The sequence below is a fragment of the Cnephaeus nilssonii genome (assembly GCF_951640355.1).
Source record: "Cnephaeus nilssonii genome assembly, chromosome: 9".
Lineage (NCBI taxonomy): Eukaryota > Metazoa > Chordata > Mammalia > Chiroptera > Vespertilionidae > Cnephaeus > Cnephaeus nilssonii.
Genome location: NC_137080.1, coordinates 65,996,812 through 66,015,641, shown reverse-complemented (window position 1 = coordinate 66,015,641; position 18,830 = coordinate 65,996,812). Strand labels below are relative to the sequence as shown.

At 40.0% G+C, this 18,830-nt stretch overlaps 1 protein-coding gene across 1 annotated transcript in view; it reads left to right on the top strand.

Moving 5' to 3' along the window:
• COL19A1 (collagen type XIX alpha 1 chain) overlaps positions 1 to 18,830 on the top strand; it is a 316,298-nt gene that overhangs the window by 121,273 nt on the left and 176,195 nt on the right. The window contains 1 exon segment of the mRNA XM_079780963.1: positions 16,239 to 16,292. Within this exon segment, the coding sequence (XP_079637089.1) occupies positions 16,239 to 16,292 (54 nt within the window).

The window sequence follows — 18,830 nt, the reverse complement described above, 5'->3', positions numbered from 1 at the left end:
TTCTCGTGTTCAGAATCCTGCGCTTGCCTCAAACCAAGTAACTTGCTGGTCCTGATGTTTGTGCCTTTACTTTACCTTGACCTTGTTCTGGAGTTGCCTTCCTTCATTCCTTTGGGTCTAGATCCTGCCTAAAACATGGGAACTTGACCAATAATTAGGTACATAATTTAAATGTAGACCAAAGTTTAAGAGCCTGAGCCATAGAGTAGAACTGCCTGGGTCCAAACCCTGGTTCTGCCAACTTATTAGCTAAAAAATGGGGGAAATGATCTTAATCCATGGTGCTGTGGTGAGGTAAATAAATTAAAGCTCTGAGAATAGTGTCTCAAGCATATAAGATCTAATGCTAGACATCATTTGTGAATGAATAGCTTTAATTTCTAGGGCTTTACCCTTTAAGCAAGTTTTTATTTAGGTATTAAAAAGTTTAAAGATATGTATAAATAACACATCTCTTTATTTGTGGGCACGAAAAGTATACTTCACTTACCTTTATGTAAAATAAAGAACCTATAGTCAGGCATATTACAGAAGTTATTAAAGACAATTTCAAACAAACAGTAGTATATAGAATAGGATAAGGAATCCCTATGTATACACCAACTGGCTCAACTCATGGCCAATCTTGTTTCAGCTAGACCCCTTCCTTTATGATTTTGAAGCAATTCCAGACAGTTTAATATGTATCTCTAAATGGTAAGAACATTTTCTTATATAACCTCTATACCATTATCCCTCTTATAAGTTTTAACAGTAATTTCCTTTTTATAGGCTTCTTAAATTTTTTATTGAATTTATTTATTAACCTATATCCTTTAGGTTAATATAAAACTATATAGGGTTCAGGTATATAATTCTATATCTATACATTGTATTGTGTGTTCACTACCCTAAGTCAAGTGTCCTTCCATCACCACTTTTCCCCCCTTTACCCTCTCCCACCTCCCCCATCCCCCTTTCCCTCTTTAACAGTAATTTCTTAATGTCATTAAATAGTCATTTGGTATTTGGATTTCCAACAGTATAATAAAAGTCATTAATTTTTTAAACAATTTGCTTTAGTCAGGATCCAAATAAAGGCTCACACATTCCCTTTGGTTCCTGTGCTTTTACGTGTCTACTAATCTGTAATATCCCCTTCTGTCTCTGTTGTTTTGTTGTTTGCTTTCATTAAATTATTTGTTAAGGAAGCAATGTTGTTTGTCTTGAAGAATTTCCCAGTGGATTTTATTACTTCTCCATGATGTAATTTAATATGTTCTTTTCATCTCTGTGTTTCCTTTAAATGAGTAGTTAGATCAGATTTAAGTATGATGTTTTTGGCAAGACTACTTCGTCAGTGGTGTGGTGTTCCTTTATCATAAGTGACCTAATGTTGGAAAATTTCTTTTTGTGATGATAGCAGCCTTGATCATCAATACCTACACTCATTAACTAACTTAGGGTTGAAAAATGATGTTATTTTAATTTTATCATTTACTCTACATTTATTAGCTGGAATATGTCTAGAGGGCAAACTTTCCCTCATCTACTCTCTGATTACCCAGTGGCATATTACAGAAGTTTTAAAAGGACTTTCACAAAGGAAAGTCCTACTAAATATTTGATTCTTTCCATTGATAAACCATTTTTCAAAGTAATGAGCTGATTCTCTAGTATCTTCCAATGCTTACCAATTATGTTTTATTTCATTTGTTTGGTTTTTAGTATTATGAACATATTTAAATCTATTGTAATTTTCCTATTTGACCTCAAATTGTCTCACTCTGTATCAGTAGGAATCTCTTCCATTTAGCTTCTGAATCCCTTTGACATGAACCAGGCATCTTTGATAGCTTCTTCTCTATCCCTTAGGACCGTGGTCCGCAAACTGCGGCTCGCGAACCACATGCGGCTCTTTGGCCCCTTGAGTGTGGCTCTTCCACAAAATACCACAGCCTGGACAAGTCTATTTTGAAGAAGTGGCATTAGAAGAAGTTTAAGTTTAAAAAATTTGGCTCTCAAAAAAATTTCAATCGTTGTACTGTTGATATTTGGCTTTGTTGACTAATGAGTTTGCCGACCACTGCCTTAGGATAACATGGTCCAGGCTCCTGCACATTATATAAGTCCTAATTATATTTCAAAGCCTAACTTAGTTTTCAGGTCCAACACGAAGACTTTCTGACCATAAATGCCCACAGTACATACCTCACCACTGAACCCCTGTGGCTTTCAGTGTTGTGGGCTCCTTTATCAATAATCAGAGGCTGATCTTCTCTAAACAGCAACATTGAGTCTTCATATCCCCAATGCTTTGCATAAGGCATTGCATAGAGTTGTTATGTGTTCAGTTTCTCTGATTATTTTATACTGCCTTAGTCAATTAAACTTATAAGCCTTTCAATAAATTAATGGGAATAATTTTACTTAGTATGGGGTTTGAGATTCTAAGGTCGGTTAAGACATTTTCTGGTCTTACATGTATAATTGGATTGGTTTTCCTCAGTTAAGATTCAATGAGTAAAATTAAATTAAGCCACAAACTTTGTAATAGTAATATTAGTAAAAGTTGTAAAAAAAAAGTACAGAAGCCATACTATAACCTTTAACTCAAATGATAGATCATTTGTGTTCTCTCTCTCTCTTTCTCTCCCCTCCCCTCCCTCTCGTATTTATATATATAACTATATATAATTATATATAAACAAATATTTATTTTTATATACCAGTAATTTGATAATGTCACTTATGTCATGGTCCTTTATCTCTAAATATTTAATTGTGTATTTTCTAAGAGCAGGGATATTCTCTTACATAATCACAATGATCAGTTTTATGTTTACATGAATTCATTACGTATTTTGATTTTAACAGAAATAAGTAACACTTATGCACAGTTTATAAACACATTTGTCAGGCAGCAGCTCAAAATAATGCCAAGAGATAGATGATATTATTAGACAAGTTTATCAATAAGGAAACTGAAGCCCTGAAAGGTTTTAGTGGTGTTAAATTCTTCCCTCTATAAATCTTGCTGACTCTAATTTAGTGAGACCTCGTAGCAAGTTTATAGATTTAATGCCAAAGCAAACAGAGAAGAAAACTCTCTAGTCCATGCATCCTGGTCAAACAAAAAACGAGTTACAGACAGCATGAGAGGAATGGGTCCTTGGACCTCGTTTCGATTTGCCTGTGATGAGTGTGGAGAGTTCCCTTCTAGATCGGTCATTCTCACTGGATTCCCAGGCAGCAGCTGTGACAGAATGAACTGTCTCTCTCCAATGAGTATAAAGTTTCACCTTCTTTCCTCATCCGCAAAATGAAATGAAATAGAGAATTTTTAAAAGAGCCTGAAATATTATTACATATATTATTATAATGCAGACATTTTTACACTAATACCCAGATGACTTTGCAGTTTTGAGAATTCACTCTAGATATGGCATGAGTTCCAAATCAGCCAGAAGCACTGTCATTTAAGATGCCCTTATTTTATTCAAAATTCCTCTTGATGACGTTTCATTCAGAAATATTTTTGGGAGACCTAATGTGTGTCTCTGCCTATGTGCATCTTAGGAGAGGCAGACCAGACTAATGAGGAATGGGCCTACATCAGCATACCTCACATCCTGCCACTCCCTGCTCATGCTCCATTCACCTACTCAGACATCAACTTAGGCCTGGCTTCCCTAAGGAGGCACTCTCTCATTATATCACATTTCCCAGGATTCATTCATTCTCCCTCTCCTCCCCTCCACTTTCCCTCTCCTCTCCTCTCCTCTCCTCTCCTCTCCTCTCCTCTCCTCTCCTCTCCTCTCCTCTCCTCTCCTCTCCTCTCCTCTCTTCTCTTATCTCCCCCTTTCCTCCCTCCCCTTCTGTCCTCTCCTCGCCTCTCCTCTCCCCAAACTACCCCCTCAGCTAATCTGAAAATACTTCTGGTCATATTATTTGTCATGCCTAAAGTAGTGACCACAATTTTAAGCTAAGTGGGAGAGTGGGCTGTAGCATACCATCTTGCTAGCATGGTACATTGGGACTATTTCTATTTTTTTAATTGGATTGTTTATCTTCCTATGGTTGAATTATAGAGAGTGTTTCTTGAAAAACTATTTGTTCTTTTATATTCAAAATGTGAACCACAATAAGTTTATAATCTGTAATTGTTAATATATCTACATGTTTAGTTACTAAAGGAAATTGATATGACTGATTTTATAGAAGTTATTTTGTTAGATTAAGTTCTTCCCCTTGGAGAGATAACTTAATTAGGTTTATGTCACAAAAGCAATTAGGTGAGTAATCTTGGCTCTAATCCATTTAGATAAAAGAATTTCAATTTGTGACATAACAAATAAGTTTATCAAGATAGTCATTTTGAAGCTTTATAAAGAAGGGGCATTGGTCTCTAAAGACAAAATTGTCTCAGCCTTTGTTTTTATGCATCCTGTATGTGTTAAGTCATGTTTTATTTTTTAAAGTTATCTTTATTGTTGACAGTATTACAGGTGTCTCCTTCCCCCCTCCCCCCCCCCCCCGCCATTGACCACCTCCATGTAATTCATAATATAGCACCTTACATATAACTTTTTTCATCTCAGCATTATAACAATACTATTTAGGTAGGTGTAGAAGTTAGTTGCTTTTTCCAGTTAAAATCCCAAAAGGCCAATTATGGGAAAGACTATGAAGATTCACATAGCTGTAAAGACAGACATGTTATTAGACTCAGACAGACCTCCTGTTTCCAAGTGCCAGATTCAGTTCAGTAGATCACAATTAGAACCTCAAGCTCTGGCTTGGCAGTTTTTGAAAATCTATCATGTTTCTCAGTATATATTTAGCTGCCAGAGACATACTTAGTTACTTCTTTTTCATTATCATAAATAACAACAACAAAGCAGTAAATTATTATCTATTACAAGGTATAAATCACAGATAACTTTATCTTAGAAAATAATTTATTTAGAAAAGTTCTGTTTTATAACTTATTTGATAAATCTATGTATATGGGTTACTAGTATACTCTCTGTGTGTATTTATAATCAACAAAATATTTTAATAGTTTAAATTACTGAAAAACTAATTATGTAAGTTTATTTAAATCTTTACACCTTAATAATTCACCAAAGAAATGTGTTTTGTTTCTGATCTCCTAAACTGAGTAGATTTACTTCTATTGCAATAGAGCTGTCACCTTATAAAATGTATAAATTTATTTTCTTAGAGTTTGTATTGCTCTCACATATAATATAAAATATATTTGCATTTTATATAAAATACATATGCAATCTAACAGGGTAAAAGGATGACTGGGAAACCATGTACATATGCAGGGGAAATCTGAATAAGCCCAGCAAAAAAGGGAAAAGAAAGATTTGACAAAGGGCTACAACATTAAATGGATTCTCCAGCCCATCCAGAAAAGGGTAGAAGCCTTATGGATTTGAGGTGCTAGAACACAACTTCTGAATAAACCCTTGGATGATCACTAAACTATTTCGACACAGGAGTGATCCCAAGGAAACCAGTTTATGTCATGGGTGTCCCAGGAGGAGGGGAAAGAGATAAACAAGATACAAACAAGAGCCAAAAACTTCCGAAATTTGATGAAAAATATTAGTCTCTAGATCCAAGAAACTCAATAGAACCCAAGTAGGATAAACACAAAGAGGACCACATATAGACACATCATAGTGAAACTGCTGATAAGCCAAAGACAAACAGTAAATCTTGAAAGCACCAAGAGAAAAACATCACGTGCATGGAATCACAATAAGAATAGTGGCTAATGTCTCTTTAGAAACAATGGAGACCAGAAAACAGTAAAAATGGCATATTCAAAAAGAAATTGTCAACCAACAATTCTATATCCAGTGAAAATATCTTTCAAAGATGAAGGCAAAAATAAAGAGATTTCCAAATAACAAAAAGTAAAATGAATTTTTGCTAGCAGACTTGACCTATAAGAGTTACTAAAGAAATCTTTCAGGCTGAAAATAAATGATAACAGATAGTAATTTGAATGCATAAGAAAGAAGGAAAAGTACTGGAAATTGTAAATATATGGGTCAATGTAAAAAGTTCTATATTTGTATGCATGTGTGTGTGTATAAATGTATACCTTTTTATTCTCTTTTCTACTTTTAATTTCCTTAAAAGCATATTTTAAAGCAGAACTAGAACACCGTACTGTTAGGTTTATAGCAGATGGATATAATATATATGACAATAGTAATACACAAAAAGTGGAAGGAAATGAAGCTTAATTGTAGCAAATTTGCCATAGTTTACTGAAATTAAGTCAGTATTAGCTGAACTAGATTGTGATAAGTTAAAGATGCATATTGTAAGTGCTAAAGCAAATATTTTTTTAAACTCTCACAAAAGCTACATACTCATAAGAGAAAACTAAAATGGCATGCTAAAAATATTTTTAATAAAATGAAGGCAGTGAAAAAAGACCAAAGGAATTTAAATGATATGAGGCATATGGAAACAAAACAGAAACCTTTACCTAATCCAAGGTCACAAATGACTTCTTCTATGTTTCATTCTAGAAATTTTGTAGTTTTAGATTCATATTTGAGTCTAAATTTCATTTGAGTTCGTTTTCATGTGGGATGAGATTTGTGGACTGAAGTTTTTTTTTGTTTTTTTTTCCACATGGATAGCCCCCATGCCAAAATTACATTAAATGTGATCTAAATTCATATGGGCAGTTTACTTACTCTTAGAAGAAAACTGGGCAGTAGAAGCTCCACGACTGTCAGCTGGACACCTACCCTTCAAGTCACTCATGAGGGGCTTTAAATGCTTGACTTAGATGTTCATGCCTTTTTTTCCCATCTTTAAAATGGGATTAATGGGACATTGCATTAAATTTCAATTCAAGGAGAATTTATTATCCTATCTAATAAAGAGGGAATATGCTAATTGACCATCACTCCATCACAAAGATGGCTGCACCCACAGCTGAGGCCAAGTTCCCTTAAGGAGTCTTAATGAGCAATCATCAGGGACCTGAGGCTATGCCCTCCCCTGCCTCCATGGGGCTTGACAGGGGACTCAGGCCATGCCCCCTGCCCTGGCATCAGGCTGATGGACCTCAGCCTGTGCCTCCTGCCTTGGCACCAGGCCAGGGGACCTGAGGCCACGCCCCCCACCCAGGGGCACTTGACGGGGGACCTCAAGGTGTGCTTCCCATCCTGGTTCTGGGCTAGGGGACCTCAGGTTGCTCCCCCCGCCCCAGCGCCAGGCTGGGGGACCTCAGGCCACACCCCCCACCAGGTGGGGCTTGACAGGGGACCTCAGGCCACACCCCCCACCCCAGCACCGGACCAGGGGACCTGAGGCTGTGCCCCCCTGCCTGGCAGGGCTTGACAGGGAACCTCAGGCTGTGTTCCCCACCCAGCGGGGCTTGACGGGGGACCTCAAGGTGCACCCCCAGTGTTGGGTTCGGGGAACTCAGGCTGTGCCCCCCGCCCAGTGGGGTTTGACAGGGGACCTGAGGCTGCGTCCCCCTGCCAGTGGGGCTTGATGGGGACCTGAGGTTGCACCTCCCCGCCTTGCGGGGCTTGACGGGGACCCCAGACCATGCCCCCCACCCAGTGGAGCTTGACAGGGGATCTCAGGCTGTGTCCCCCACCTGGCGGGGCTTGACAAGGGACCTCAAGGCACACCCCGTGCCCCATCTGGGGGACCTCAGGCCATGCCCCCCATCCTGGTGCTGGGCCAGGGGACCTGAGGCTATGCCCCCTGCCAGGCGGGGCTTGACAAGGGTGGGACCGGGTCTGGATCTAGCCCAATTGGGGGGGGGGTGGCCAGGTCTGGGTCTAATGTGATTTTGAGGCGCATGTGGGTGGACGGGGACTTGACTCTGGGTCCCCCTTTTAATGTGTACAAATTTCGTGCACCAGGCCACTAGTTATATATATTTATATTTATACTTTTATTTATGTATTTATTCACAATCGCCATAATGGCCCCCAGAGCTGGAAGGGCAGAGACTATCTTCTGAGGTTTACAGCTAAGCAAAATGCCATTCAGAAATCTTAGCTTCCAGTGCTGTGGGCCCATCAAGTCAAAAGAATTTTCAGGGACAATGAAGCTAAGCTTCCTTGTCAGATTTTTAAGATCCATTCTATTTTTTTGTTGTTAATCCTCACCAGAGGATATTTTCCCATTGATTTTTGAGAGAGAGGATGAGAGGGGGAGAGAGACACACCCACATCAATTGGTTGCATCCCACACTCATGACCAGGACCAGGGATCGAGCCTGCAACCAAGGTATGTGTCCTTGATCAGAATAAAATCTGGGACCTTTCAGTCTGTGGGCCAACACTCTATACACTGAGCCAAACTGGCTAGGGCCATTCTATTAATTTATGAATCCATTCAATAATCATTAATTTAGAAACTACTGTAGTTCATTTTATTTTTTTAACTGATTTTAGATTTTTAAACTGATTTTAGGAAGAGGAAGGAGTAGAGAAAGAGAGACAGACAGACAGACAGACAGACATCAATGTGAGAGAAACATCAATTGGCTGCCTTCTACACGTGCCCTGACCAGGGATTGAACCTGCAACCTGGGCATGTGCCCTGAATGGGGATGGCACCCACCACCTTTTGTGTACAGAATAATGCTCCAACCAACTGAGCCACACTGGCCAGGCCAAGGAAGTTTTTTGGTTTAGCTCTTGCACTAAGAGCTAGAGAAAAATCAGTGAATAAGGAGAATGCAGACCCAGTCCTCAGGTGATTTAAATTCTAGCATGGCCCTTTGGAACCCAGGGATCTGTGCAAAAGTGCAGGGATCTGTTGAGAGAGTGGCAGGGAGAAAGGCTTTGCCCTGGCCAAGGCAAGTTGAGCTGCTCTCTGCAGGACTAGGTTAAACCTCATCAAGCCTGTTGCTGCTCTTCATCTTTAATCCTCTCCTATGTGGTGAGAGAAGCTTTGTGGAGACATGATTAAAGCTCTTGGGAGATAGAGTTTTAAGTCCAGCAAAATGGTTTAATCGAAGATTAAACTGAACAGGTAGAGAAAGAATCAAAGGGGGCAAAATCAAAGGAGGTTGTATTTTAGATGATGCATTAATGAATTTGATATCCATTTAAATGTATTGAGTACTCTAAAAATCATCTCCTACCCCCTCCCCCCAGTGAAGACAGCTCTGTCATGAGGGTGCAAGTCTGTTGTCATAGATGGAACAGCTTAGCTCTCTTAGCACTGGGCTGGGAGTCTTGTCTCAGACTCAGTTTCCCTACTGTGAAAATGGAATAGCAGGTATCTTTAACAATTTCCTCCTTTGTCACTTATAAAAATAAAATAATATAAAAATAAAAGTCATATGGGAATACAAATAACCTGGTATAACCAAAACAACTTTTAAAGAAAAATCTGAAAGACTAATACTATCTGATTTTAACATTTATTATAAAGATATAGTAATAAAGAAAGTGTCAAAAAAAAAAAAAAGAAAAAGAAAAAGCCCTAACCAGTTTGTAGTTTACAGAGAGGAAGGGAGAGGGATAGAAAGTTAGAAACATCGATGAGAGAGAAACATTGATCAGCTGCCTCCTGCACACTCCCCACTGGGGATGTGCCTGCAACCAAGGTACATGCCCTGGACCGGAATCAAACCCAGGACCCCTCAGTCCACAGGCCAACGCTCTATCCACTGAGCCAAACTGTGTAGTTTATTGTCAATTATGCCTTAATAAAGATGTAGAAAATTTTAAAGTTTAAAAATACCATTACAAAAATAAAAAGCCAAACTACATTTTGGGAGAAAATATTTACAAATTATATATAAGATAATATGTAAAGAATTTGTATAAATAATATGTAAAGAACTTTTACAACTCAATAATAAGTTAGGAAAATTAATTAAAGATGAGCAAAATATTTGAATGGGCACTTCATCAGAGAAGATATGTGTATGGCTAATAAGCACATGAAAAAAATCATTAATCATTAAGAAAATGCAAATTAAAACTGCAGTGAGGTATCACTTTGCACCCACTGGAGTGGCTGTAATAAAATAAGACTGACAATACCAACTGTTGGTGAGGATTAGTAGAAATTTGAAACCCTTATACGCTGATGATGGTAATGTAAAATGATACAGGCACTTTGGAAATAGGTTTGGAAGTTTCCTAAAAAGTTAAGCATACACTTATTATATGATCTGGTAAGTACACTCCAGGATATTTATTTACCCAGGAGAAGTTAAAATACATCTCCACAGAAAAAAATCATGTATGTCATTGTCCATAACAGCCTTATTTAGAACTAGAGACCCGGTGCACGAGATTTGTGCACTCGGTGGGGGGGCCTCAGCCTGGCCTGCACCCTCTGGAAGTCTGGGAGCCCTCAGGGGATGCCCGACTACCGGGTTAGGCCCATTCCCGGGGAGCAGGCCCAACCGGGCAGTCGGACATCCTTAGCGCTGCTGTGGATGCAGGAGAGGCTCCCGTCACTGCCGTTGCACTCGCCAGCCATGAGCCCAGCTTCTCACTGAGCAGCACTCCCCCTGTGGGAGTGCACTGACCACCAGGGGGCAGCTCCTGCATTGAGTGTCTGCCTCCTGGTAGTCACTGCACATCATAGCAACCAGTTGTTCTGCTGTTCAGTCGATTTGCATATTAGCCCTTTATTATATAGGATAGCTAAATATGGGAAATTGATAAGTGGATAAACAAAATGCAGTACATATATTCATACAAAGAATACTGCTCAGAAATTAGTAATGAACTACTTATCCTTGTAACAACATGGGTAAACTTCAAAACCACTATGCTACATCATAGAAGCCAGACCAAAAATGGCTGCATGTTGTATATGAAATTTCTAGGAAGAAGAGAGAGAGAGAGAAAGAGGGAGAGGGAGAGGGAGAGGGAGAGGGAGAGGGAGAGAGAGAGAGAGAGAGAGAGAGAGAGAGAGAGAGAGAGAGAGAGAAAGTGTATCAGTGATTGCCTGGGCTGTAGATATGATGGACAAATGACTACAAATTGGGCACAAGAAAACTTTCTGCATGATGTAAGTATTTTAATCCTGCATTGTGGTGATGGTTGCACAATGAAATAATTGTACTAAAACTCATTGAACTGTACACGTAAAACATGTCATTATTATGGTATATAAGTTGTACTTTAAAGATAAAAAAATATATCTAGTCTGGAAGTAGGAATTTGAGACTCATTAGCATATAGATGGTCACTATAATTATAAAAGTGGAGAAGATACCTAGAGAAAGTCCATTGAAAGGGAAAATTTAAGAACCTGGTACAGATCCCTATGGACTCGTAATGCTTAGAGCACCCAGCACAAAAGAAAATAAGAAAATGTGGCTATAGAAGTAGAAAAAACAGCAACAAATATTATAGTGTCTCAGCAAGCAAGTATTGCTCAGAGGATGCTGGTCAAAATAAAAGCTATAAATGGCTCAAAGAAGAAAACACACCACAAGGTATCTAATGATGGCACCTGAGACCTTGGAATGAGCAGCTTCTGAGGAGCAGGAAGGGTACAGGGCAATCTGGAGTGGACTTCGAAGTGAGTGAGGGGCAATGGAATGCAGACAAGAAGTATGGGAGGTCTGCTTCAATGTTTATCTGAAAATGGAAGGAGGCAGATGAAGCAGAAACTGACAGGAGATGCAAGTGAGAGGTTTTTGTTTCCATAAAAGATTCAACTGTACGTGTCACTGTAGTTGGAAAGAAGTGAGTAGGAGGAAGGATGTTGAGGATTCAGAGAAAAGGGCATAAATTTAAACATAAATTGCATGAGAAGAAAGAAGATGGAATTGAAAGCACAGGTTGAGGGATAAGTATTAAAAAGAGAATGAAACAGTTCTTCCATGCATACGAATAGAGGAAATGATGGTATAGATGTAAGCAAATTCATAGATTTCAAGGCATCAAGGGAAAGCTTCTTGGATGGCTTCTGTTTTCTCTGTAGGAAACATGGTCATCTGAGAGTAAGAGCAGAAATCCTAATACTAAGGATTTGAAGGGAATAGAGTAGTTTAACAACCTAGAATGAGATTAATTATCATCCTATCTAATAAAAGAGTAATATGCAAATTGACTGTACCTCCGCTACACCCCACAAGCCATGCCCACCAGCCAATCAGGAGCAAGTATACAAATTAACCCAACCAAGATGGCTGCGTCCACAGAGAGAGCAGGAGGCTTGGGTTTCCCCGGCAATGGAGGAAGCCAAGCTTTCCGCCTGCCCTGGCCTGCCTTGGCCTCCGCTTAAGGATACAAAGTTTCAATTATAGAAGATAAATAAATCCCAACAAAAATGGCAGCAGCCACGGAGCTGGAGAGAGCAGGAGGCTTGAGTTGCCTGCAGTGATGGAGGAAGCCAAGTTTCCACAGCCCTGGCCTGCCTTGGCCTCCACTTAAGGCTACAAAGTTTCAATTATAGAAGATAAATAAATCCCAACAAAAATGGCTGCAGCCACGGAGTAAGCAGGAGGCTTGGCTCTGCTGAAGGCTACAAAGTTTCAATTATAGGAGATAAATAAATCCCAGATACCAGGGCCTTCACTTGGGTCACCGGGGGGTGTGGCCGGCTGGCAAACCACCACAGGCCCCTCATCCAGGCCACCCCACACCCCAAGGGAACCCCCACCCTGATCCAGAACACCCTTCAGGGTAAACCAGCCAGCCCCCACCTGTGCACCAGGCCTCTATCCTATCTAAACCTATCTAATAAAAGAATAATATGCAAATTGACCATCACAAGATGGCTGCCCCCATGTGGTCAAAGATCCTGCCCCCATGTGGACACAAGATGGCCACCATAAGATGGCCAGCAGGGGAGGGCAGTTGGGAGGGACCAGGCCTGCAGGGGAGGGCAGTTAGGGGTGACCAGGCCTGCAGGGGAGGGTAGTTAGGGGCAAACAGGCTGGCAGGGGAGCACTTAGGCATCAATCAGGCTGGCAGGGGAGTGATTAGGGGTGATCAGGCTGGCAGGCAGAAGTGGTTAGGGGCAATCAAGAAGGCAGGCAGGCGAGCATTTGGGAGCCAGCAGTCCTGGATTGTGAGAGGGATGTCCGACGGCCCTCTAGGGGTCTCAGATTGGAGAGGGTGCAGGCTGGGCTGAGGGACACCCCCCTCCGTGCACGAATTTCGTGCACCAGGCCTCTAGTGAATTTATAATGGTGCTTAACTGCCTAGTTATATAATTTTCTCTAGAATTAGTCAACAGCCTAGGAACAAGAGAGAAGATAGATAGTTGGATTCTCTGAGCTTGGTGCCATTGGGAAGATGGAGAAGATCCAGGGTGTATAGAGTAGTGATAACATAGCAGTTGAAGGATAGATCTTGAGTATGGACAAACATGCAGACACTGGGGGCTGATGGACATCACCTTCACTTGGGTTGCCCTGAAACAAGGTTCAAGACAATTCTTGGGGCAGGTAGTTTATCTGAGAGGGATCTCAAGAAACAGGTGTTAGGGGGTGAGGAGGATAAGTCAAGTAACAAGAAAAAGTTAATAACAGGGTGTATTTTAAGCTGGTTATCATTGTAGGGAACTGGAACTGAGTCATGCTGGGGACCCTCTGAGGAATCATGTGGAACATGCCTTGCAATTGTCTCTACAGGCTAGGAAATGGACATGGACACATGAATCCACCAACTCCCGTCACTCTTTGGTGGAAGACTGCGTCCAGGGATCTTATACCCTCCCGACCCCGCCTTCCTTCCAGGCTGCCTTCTGGGAATGAAAAAATACTCCAGCTTCAGAAACACCACAGTCAGGAAAACAAAGATAGGAAGGAAAGTTGAGCTTGAGGTGAAATGTCGACAACATCCATAGGAATGGATGAACACCACAACTTGAGCTGAAAACTGAAGGAAGTTTAGGGCATGTGGTACAAGGTCAAATTAGACCAATTCAATGAAAGTCCCTATGAATCAAAGTAATTGAGCAAATAACTTGAGACAACAGGAGGAGTTCTTTGACCGTGTGAAAGTTACATATGTCCTCTGAGATGTTCATTTATCATCAGTAAATGGAGATGAGAACCCCCACTTATAATTACTGCCAGAATTTAAAAGAGTCCTTACTATGCAAGCACTTCACATGGAGTCTGGCATGTAGGAAGGAATATAAAACAGGAGCTAGTATATTATTGCTGGTATCTATTGAAACATTAGTAATGTTAGTAACTACTGTACCTGCATAATGGATAATAATTGATTAATTCAACCTCTATAAAAAGGTTTCCCTACTTACCTAAATGTAATAGTTTAAATACCAAAGCATTGTGGTTTTGTTTGGAAGGACATTAACTTTTTTTTTTTTTTTTTTTTTTTTTTTTTTACAGAGAGGAAGGGAGAAGGATAGAGAGTTAGACACATAGATGAGAGAGAATCATCAATCAGCTGCCTTCTGCACACCCCCTACTGGGGATGTGCCTGCAACCAAGGTACATGCCCTTGACTGGAATCGAACCTGGGACCTTTCAGTCCACAGGCCGATGCTCTATCCACTGAGCCAAACCGGTTAGGGCAGGACATTAACTTTTCAAATAGTTTTGAAATTAGTTTCATCAAAGAATAGACATTGGAAAAATCTTAAATGTAATCTAATTCCCATTCATCCTCTTTCCTTTGGTTGGGATTGCACTTAAATTTCTATCAGTCTAGAATGATTTACTGTATTTTTCAAGAAATCTTCAGAGATGTTCTGTTGGGTTTGTATTTTTAATTTTTTCTGCGTTTGAACTTATCCAAACACTGAGAAGCAATCTAAATGCATCTACTCTCCAACAACCTCTGGTGGCAAATAAAATTTCCTTTAATTCTAGCTTAAATCTGTAGTGCTGTGTTTTTACTCGTTTTCTTCCTAGTGAATAAAAAAGGAACAGCTGGTTACTATTGTCAACTTTCTTTTGTTTAGGAGTTATTTAGTATGCAATGCTTGAATATCATTATGTTTTTGTCTGGATATAGAACTCCCCCTGCCTTCCCCGCCCCCCCAAAGAATGATAGAATTTACAATGGAGGTGCTTTAGAGTTCACCTAGTCCCAAATATAACCTGATGGATTAATACCAGTTAAAATATTAATGTCATCTTGCATTTCTTTTTATTGCTTGTAGTAAATTACCTGATATATCCTTTGCTCAGTTACCAATTGGGATATTATTCTTTTTCTTATGTGTGATAAAAACTGTGTGTTAACTAGTAAGCCACCATATACTCTTCCCCATTTTTTTCACTTGCCTTTTAGTTTAATTTGTGGTATTTATTGTTGTCTTACAAGTATATAATTAATATTTTGTCACATATATAATTTTTTTCTATTATAAATTTCTTCTCTAGGTTCCATGCTTAAAGACATCTTACTTATCATAAGCTCTAAGCTATGTTCACTTACATTTTCTTCTGCTCCTTTAATATTTTCATTTTTTAAGTGGGCTCTCTAACCTATAGAGAATTAAAAAGACTGCACATTTATTCTTAATAAAGTCCATGCTGTTTATTATAGTGAATCATTCCAGTCTGTTGTAGCATTTCATATTACAAATCTGTTACATATATCTTCATGATATATAATATATTAGTGATTCTCAACTGGAGGCAGTTTTGCCCTCTGTGGGAAATTTGGCAATATCTGGAGACATTTTTATTTTTCAAGATTGAGGGTAGAGGGGCTGAGGGAGAGGCTGGCTACTGGCCTCTAGTGAATAGAAGCCAGAGATAATGCTAAACATCCTACAATGGAGCGGAGAGCCCTAAACAAAGGATGTCAATGATGCCAAGATTAAGAGAACTTGATAAGTGAGAGATATTGATCCACTGGGTACCATTCCTCTACCCGTTTTATATCCACTGTAGTAATATAACCTGATCTGTATTTCTTTTCCTACTCGTATTATTTCCTTATGATACAATCTTAGAAGTGAAATCACTGAGCCAAATGAAATGAACAGATTTAAGACCCTGATATATATTGTCAGATTGCCCTCCAGAAAGTTCCTTGTTGCTTATAGAGGCAAATAAATAATCCTTGTTTTATTTCTACTCTAATCATTTTTTATGCAGCTTTTCTTGGACCTTTAAACCTCTCTCTGATTCTAGAACTCAGAATTATTTTTTAAGGAAATGTTTCTTTCAAGGGATTAACAAAGTAATCACATTTTTATAAATACCCAGACAGTGTAACTCTTTTGTTTTTTCTTGGTAAAGGTTCTTACATATAATATTTTTCATTGTATAAATTGTTTCTTTCTAGGGTGAACAAGGAGAAAAAGGCGATCCAGGTCTGGCTGGCGTTAATGGAAAAGATGTAAGCCCAACTCTCTTTTTTTCTAATAGTCTTTACATTTTGTACTGAAATATGGTGGCTACCTGACGCTGTTAAGATTCAACTATAAGAATAAAGGCAGTTTTTCATATGGCTCAGTAGAGACCCAAAGGGTTTAATTTCACTACAGGTTGTTCCGTGACTTTATATACAGTTGACTGTTGAACAATGTGGTGCCAAACCTTGCACAGTTGAAAATTTGCATACAATTTTTGACTGCCCCAAAACTTAGTTGGTTCCACAGTGTGCGTGTGTGTGCACAGATACACACACACACACACACACACACACACACACACACACACTGCCTCTGTGGGTACCAAAATCCGAGGATGCTCAAGTACTCTGTATAAAATGACATAGATCAATGTTTACAGGTGGCCCTCCACATGCATGGGCTCCTAACCACATATCAGAAATAGTACAGGCATTTATTGAAAACAATCCACATAGCAGCACAATTTATAATAGCTAAGATCTGGAAAACAGCCCAAGTGTCCATCAGTAGATGAGTGGATAAAAAAGCTGTGGTACATTTACACAATGGAATACTATGCAGCTGTTAAAAAGAAGGATCTCTTACCCTTTGAGACAGCATGGAGGGACCTGGAGAGTATTATGCTAAGAGAAATAAGCCAGTCAGAGAAAGATAAGTATTACATGATGTCACTCATATGTGGAATCTAATTAACAAAATAAACTGATGGACAAAATAGATCCAGAGTCATAGAAGCATGGAGCAGACTATCGAATCTCAGAGGGCAGGCAGGGGAGGGTGGGTGGGTGAGAAGAGATCAACCAAAGAGCTTGTATACTTATACTAGTATGCATAACCCATGGATACAGACAATAGGGTGGTGAAGGCCTGGGGTGGAGGAGGCGGGCTAGAAGAGGTCAATGGGGGAAGAGAGGGACATATGGAATACTTTCAGTAATAAAGATTAAAAACATAAAAAGAAAATTCATGTACACATGGACCCATGTAGTTCAAACCCATTGTGTTATCCCTGACAACCCTTTCTTCCTTGTTTCTGTCTTGCATTTTGTCTAGTCTTCCTTTCTCTGTCTTTTTGCTTCTTACATCCTGCTGTGGCCTGTGTTCTTACCCAGGGGTCACTTTTCATCCTCCCCCAAATCTCCACCTACTGAGGGTCTGTGTAGATAAGATCACAGTGGTGAAAAGAAAAGGCAGAAAGGAAGGGAAACGTGTATCTGTGTTGCTCACCCTCCCCTGCCGTCGTTCCTCCACCTCATGGATACCCTTGCCTGTAACACCCTCCGATCCTACTATCTCCTCTCCTTCCTCTTATGACAGTTATTCCTGGAGCTTTACTTAGATTCCTATGATGAAATTTAAGGCCCAAACCTGGATTTTTCTCTGAAATGTAGATTAATCATACTTGAGGTCATCAACCTCACCATTTACTATAAATACACTAACTTTACCAAGGAGAGTGTCCACAATGAGAATCGTTTTTTCCCCACAATTTTATTTTTTTACCTACATGGAAAACGTTTTTGAATGGCTCTGAAAGGCCACACTACCTGCTTTATGGATAAAAGAATAGCAACGCTAGATTTGATTCCTTAATGCCATAGAGGAATCAAATCCCTCTATTGCAAACCCCATCTTGTTGTAGCAGGTCATTGTGTGGGAAGGGATGCGGATCATTACCATCTTTGGGGCCTTTGGACAAAGTAAGAGATTCACCCCAGTGGAGTGGAGGGTGCCTCCAAAGCCCCGAGAGTTAACCTTAGTGGTGAACACTGGCATGAGGGCTGACCCCCAGGGCTTTACTCTTACTTACTTCTTGAGAAGCCACATTTGCATCTGTAGTGTGACCCTCATTCTTCTTCCTCTCCCCTTTGTAGTCATATTTATACGCCAGAGAACAGGAGCTAGCTCTGGTGGCTTACAGCGAGGAGAGCCTCTGCCTTTTCTCTACCTCCTACTGTACATCAGGACTTGCAATGTCACAGCCCTGGGCCCATACATTCAAATGGAGCCTCTGATTCACCTCCCATCCCTGTCATTGGAGGTCCGTGATGCAGTGGTACCAGTTCTGGAGTGGAAAGCCAGGGTCCAGTTTGTGTGCCAGCTCTGCCACCAGCTGAGAAAAATCACTGCTCAGGGTCTATGAAGTGATGAACTATGAATAGATCCTCAAGCCCCCATAACTAAGATTTCCTACAAAGAGGTTAAGATTGTACATTTGGAAAGCATGAGGAAATGCAAAGCATCCACGCAGGTTTTCTGGGATTCCTGCTACATGTAAGGCACTGTGGGGACAATAAAAGAGGAATACAGCTGGAGCCACAGGATGGAAAGCATGTATGTGAGGATGCTTGTCCTTCCTCCTCTGAACAGAGGGGAGATATGGTCCAAGCTGTGTTAAATGAAGATTTGTTTTACAGAGAATTGGGGCCTTTGCCTGTGTGTGTGTGTGTGTGTGTGTGTGTGTGTGTGTGTGTGTGTTTTCTATCATACTCTTCATGAAAGCAAAGACCTTTTCTTGAAAT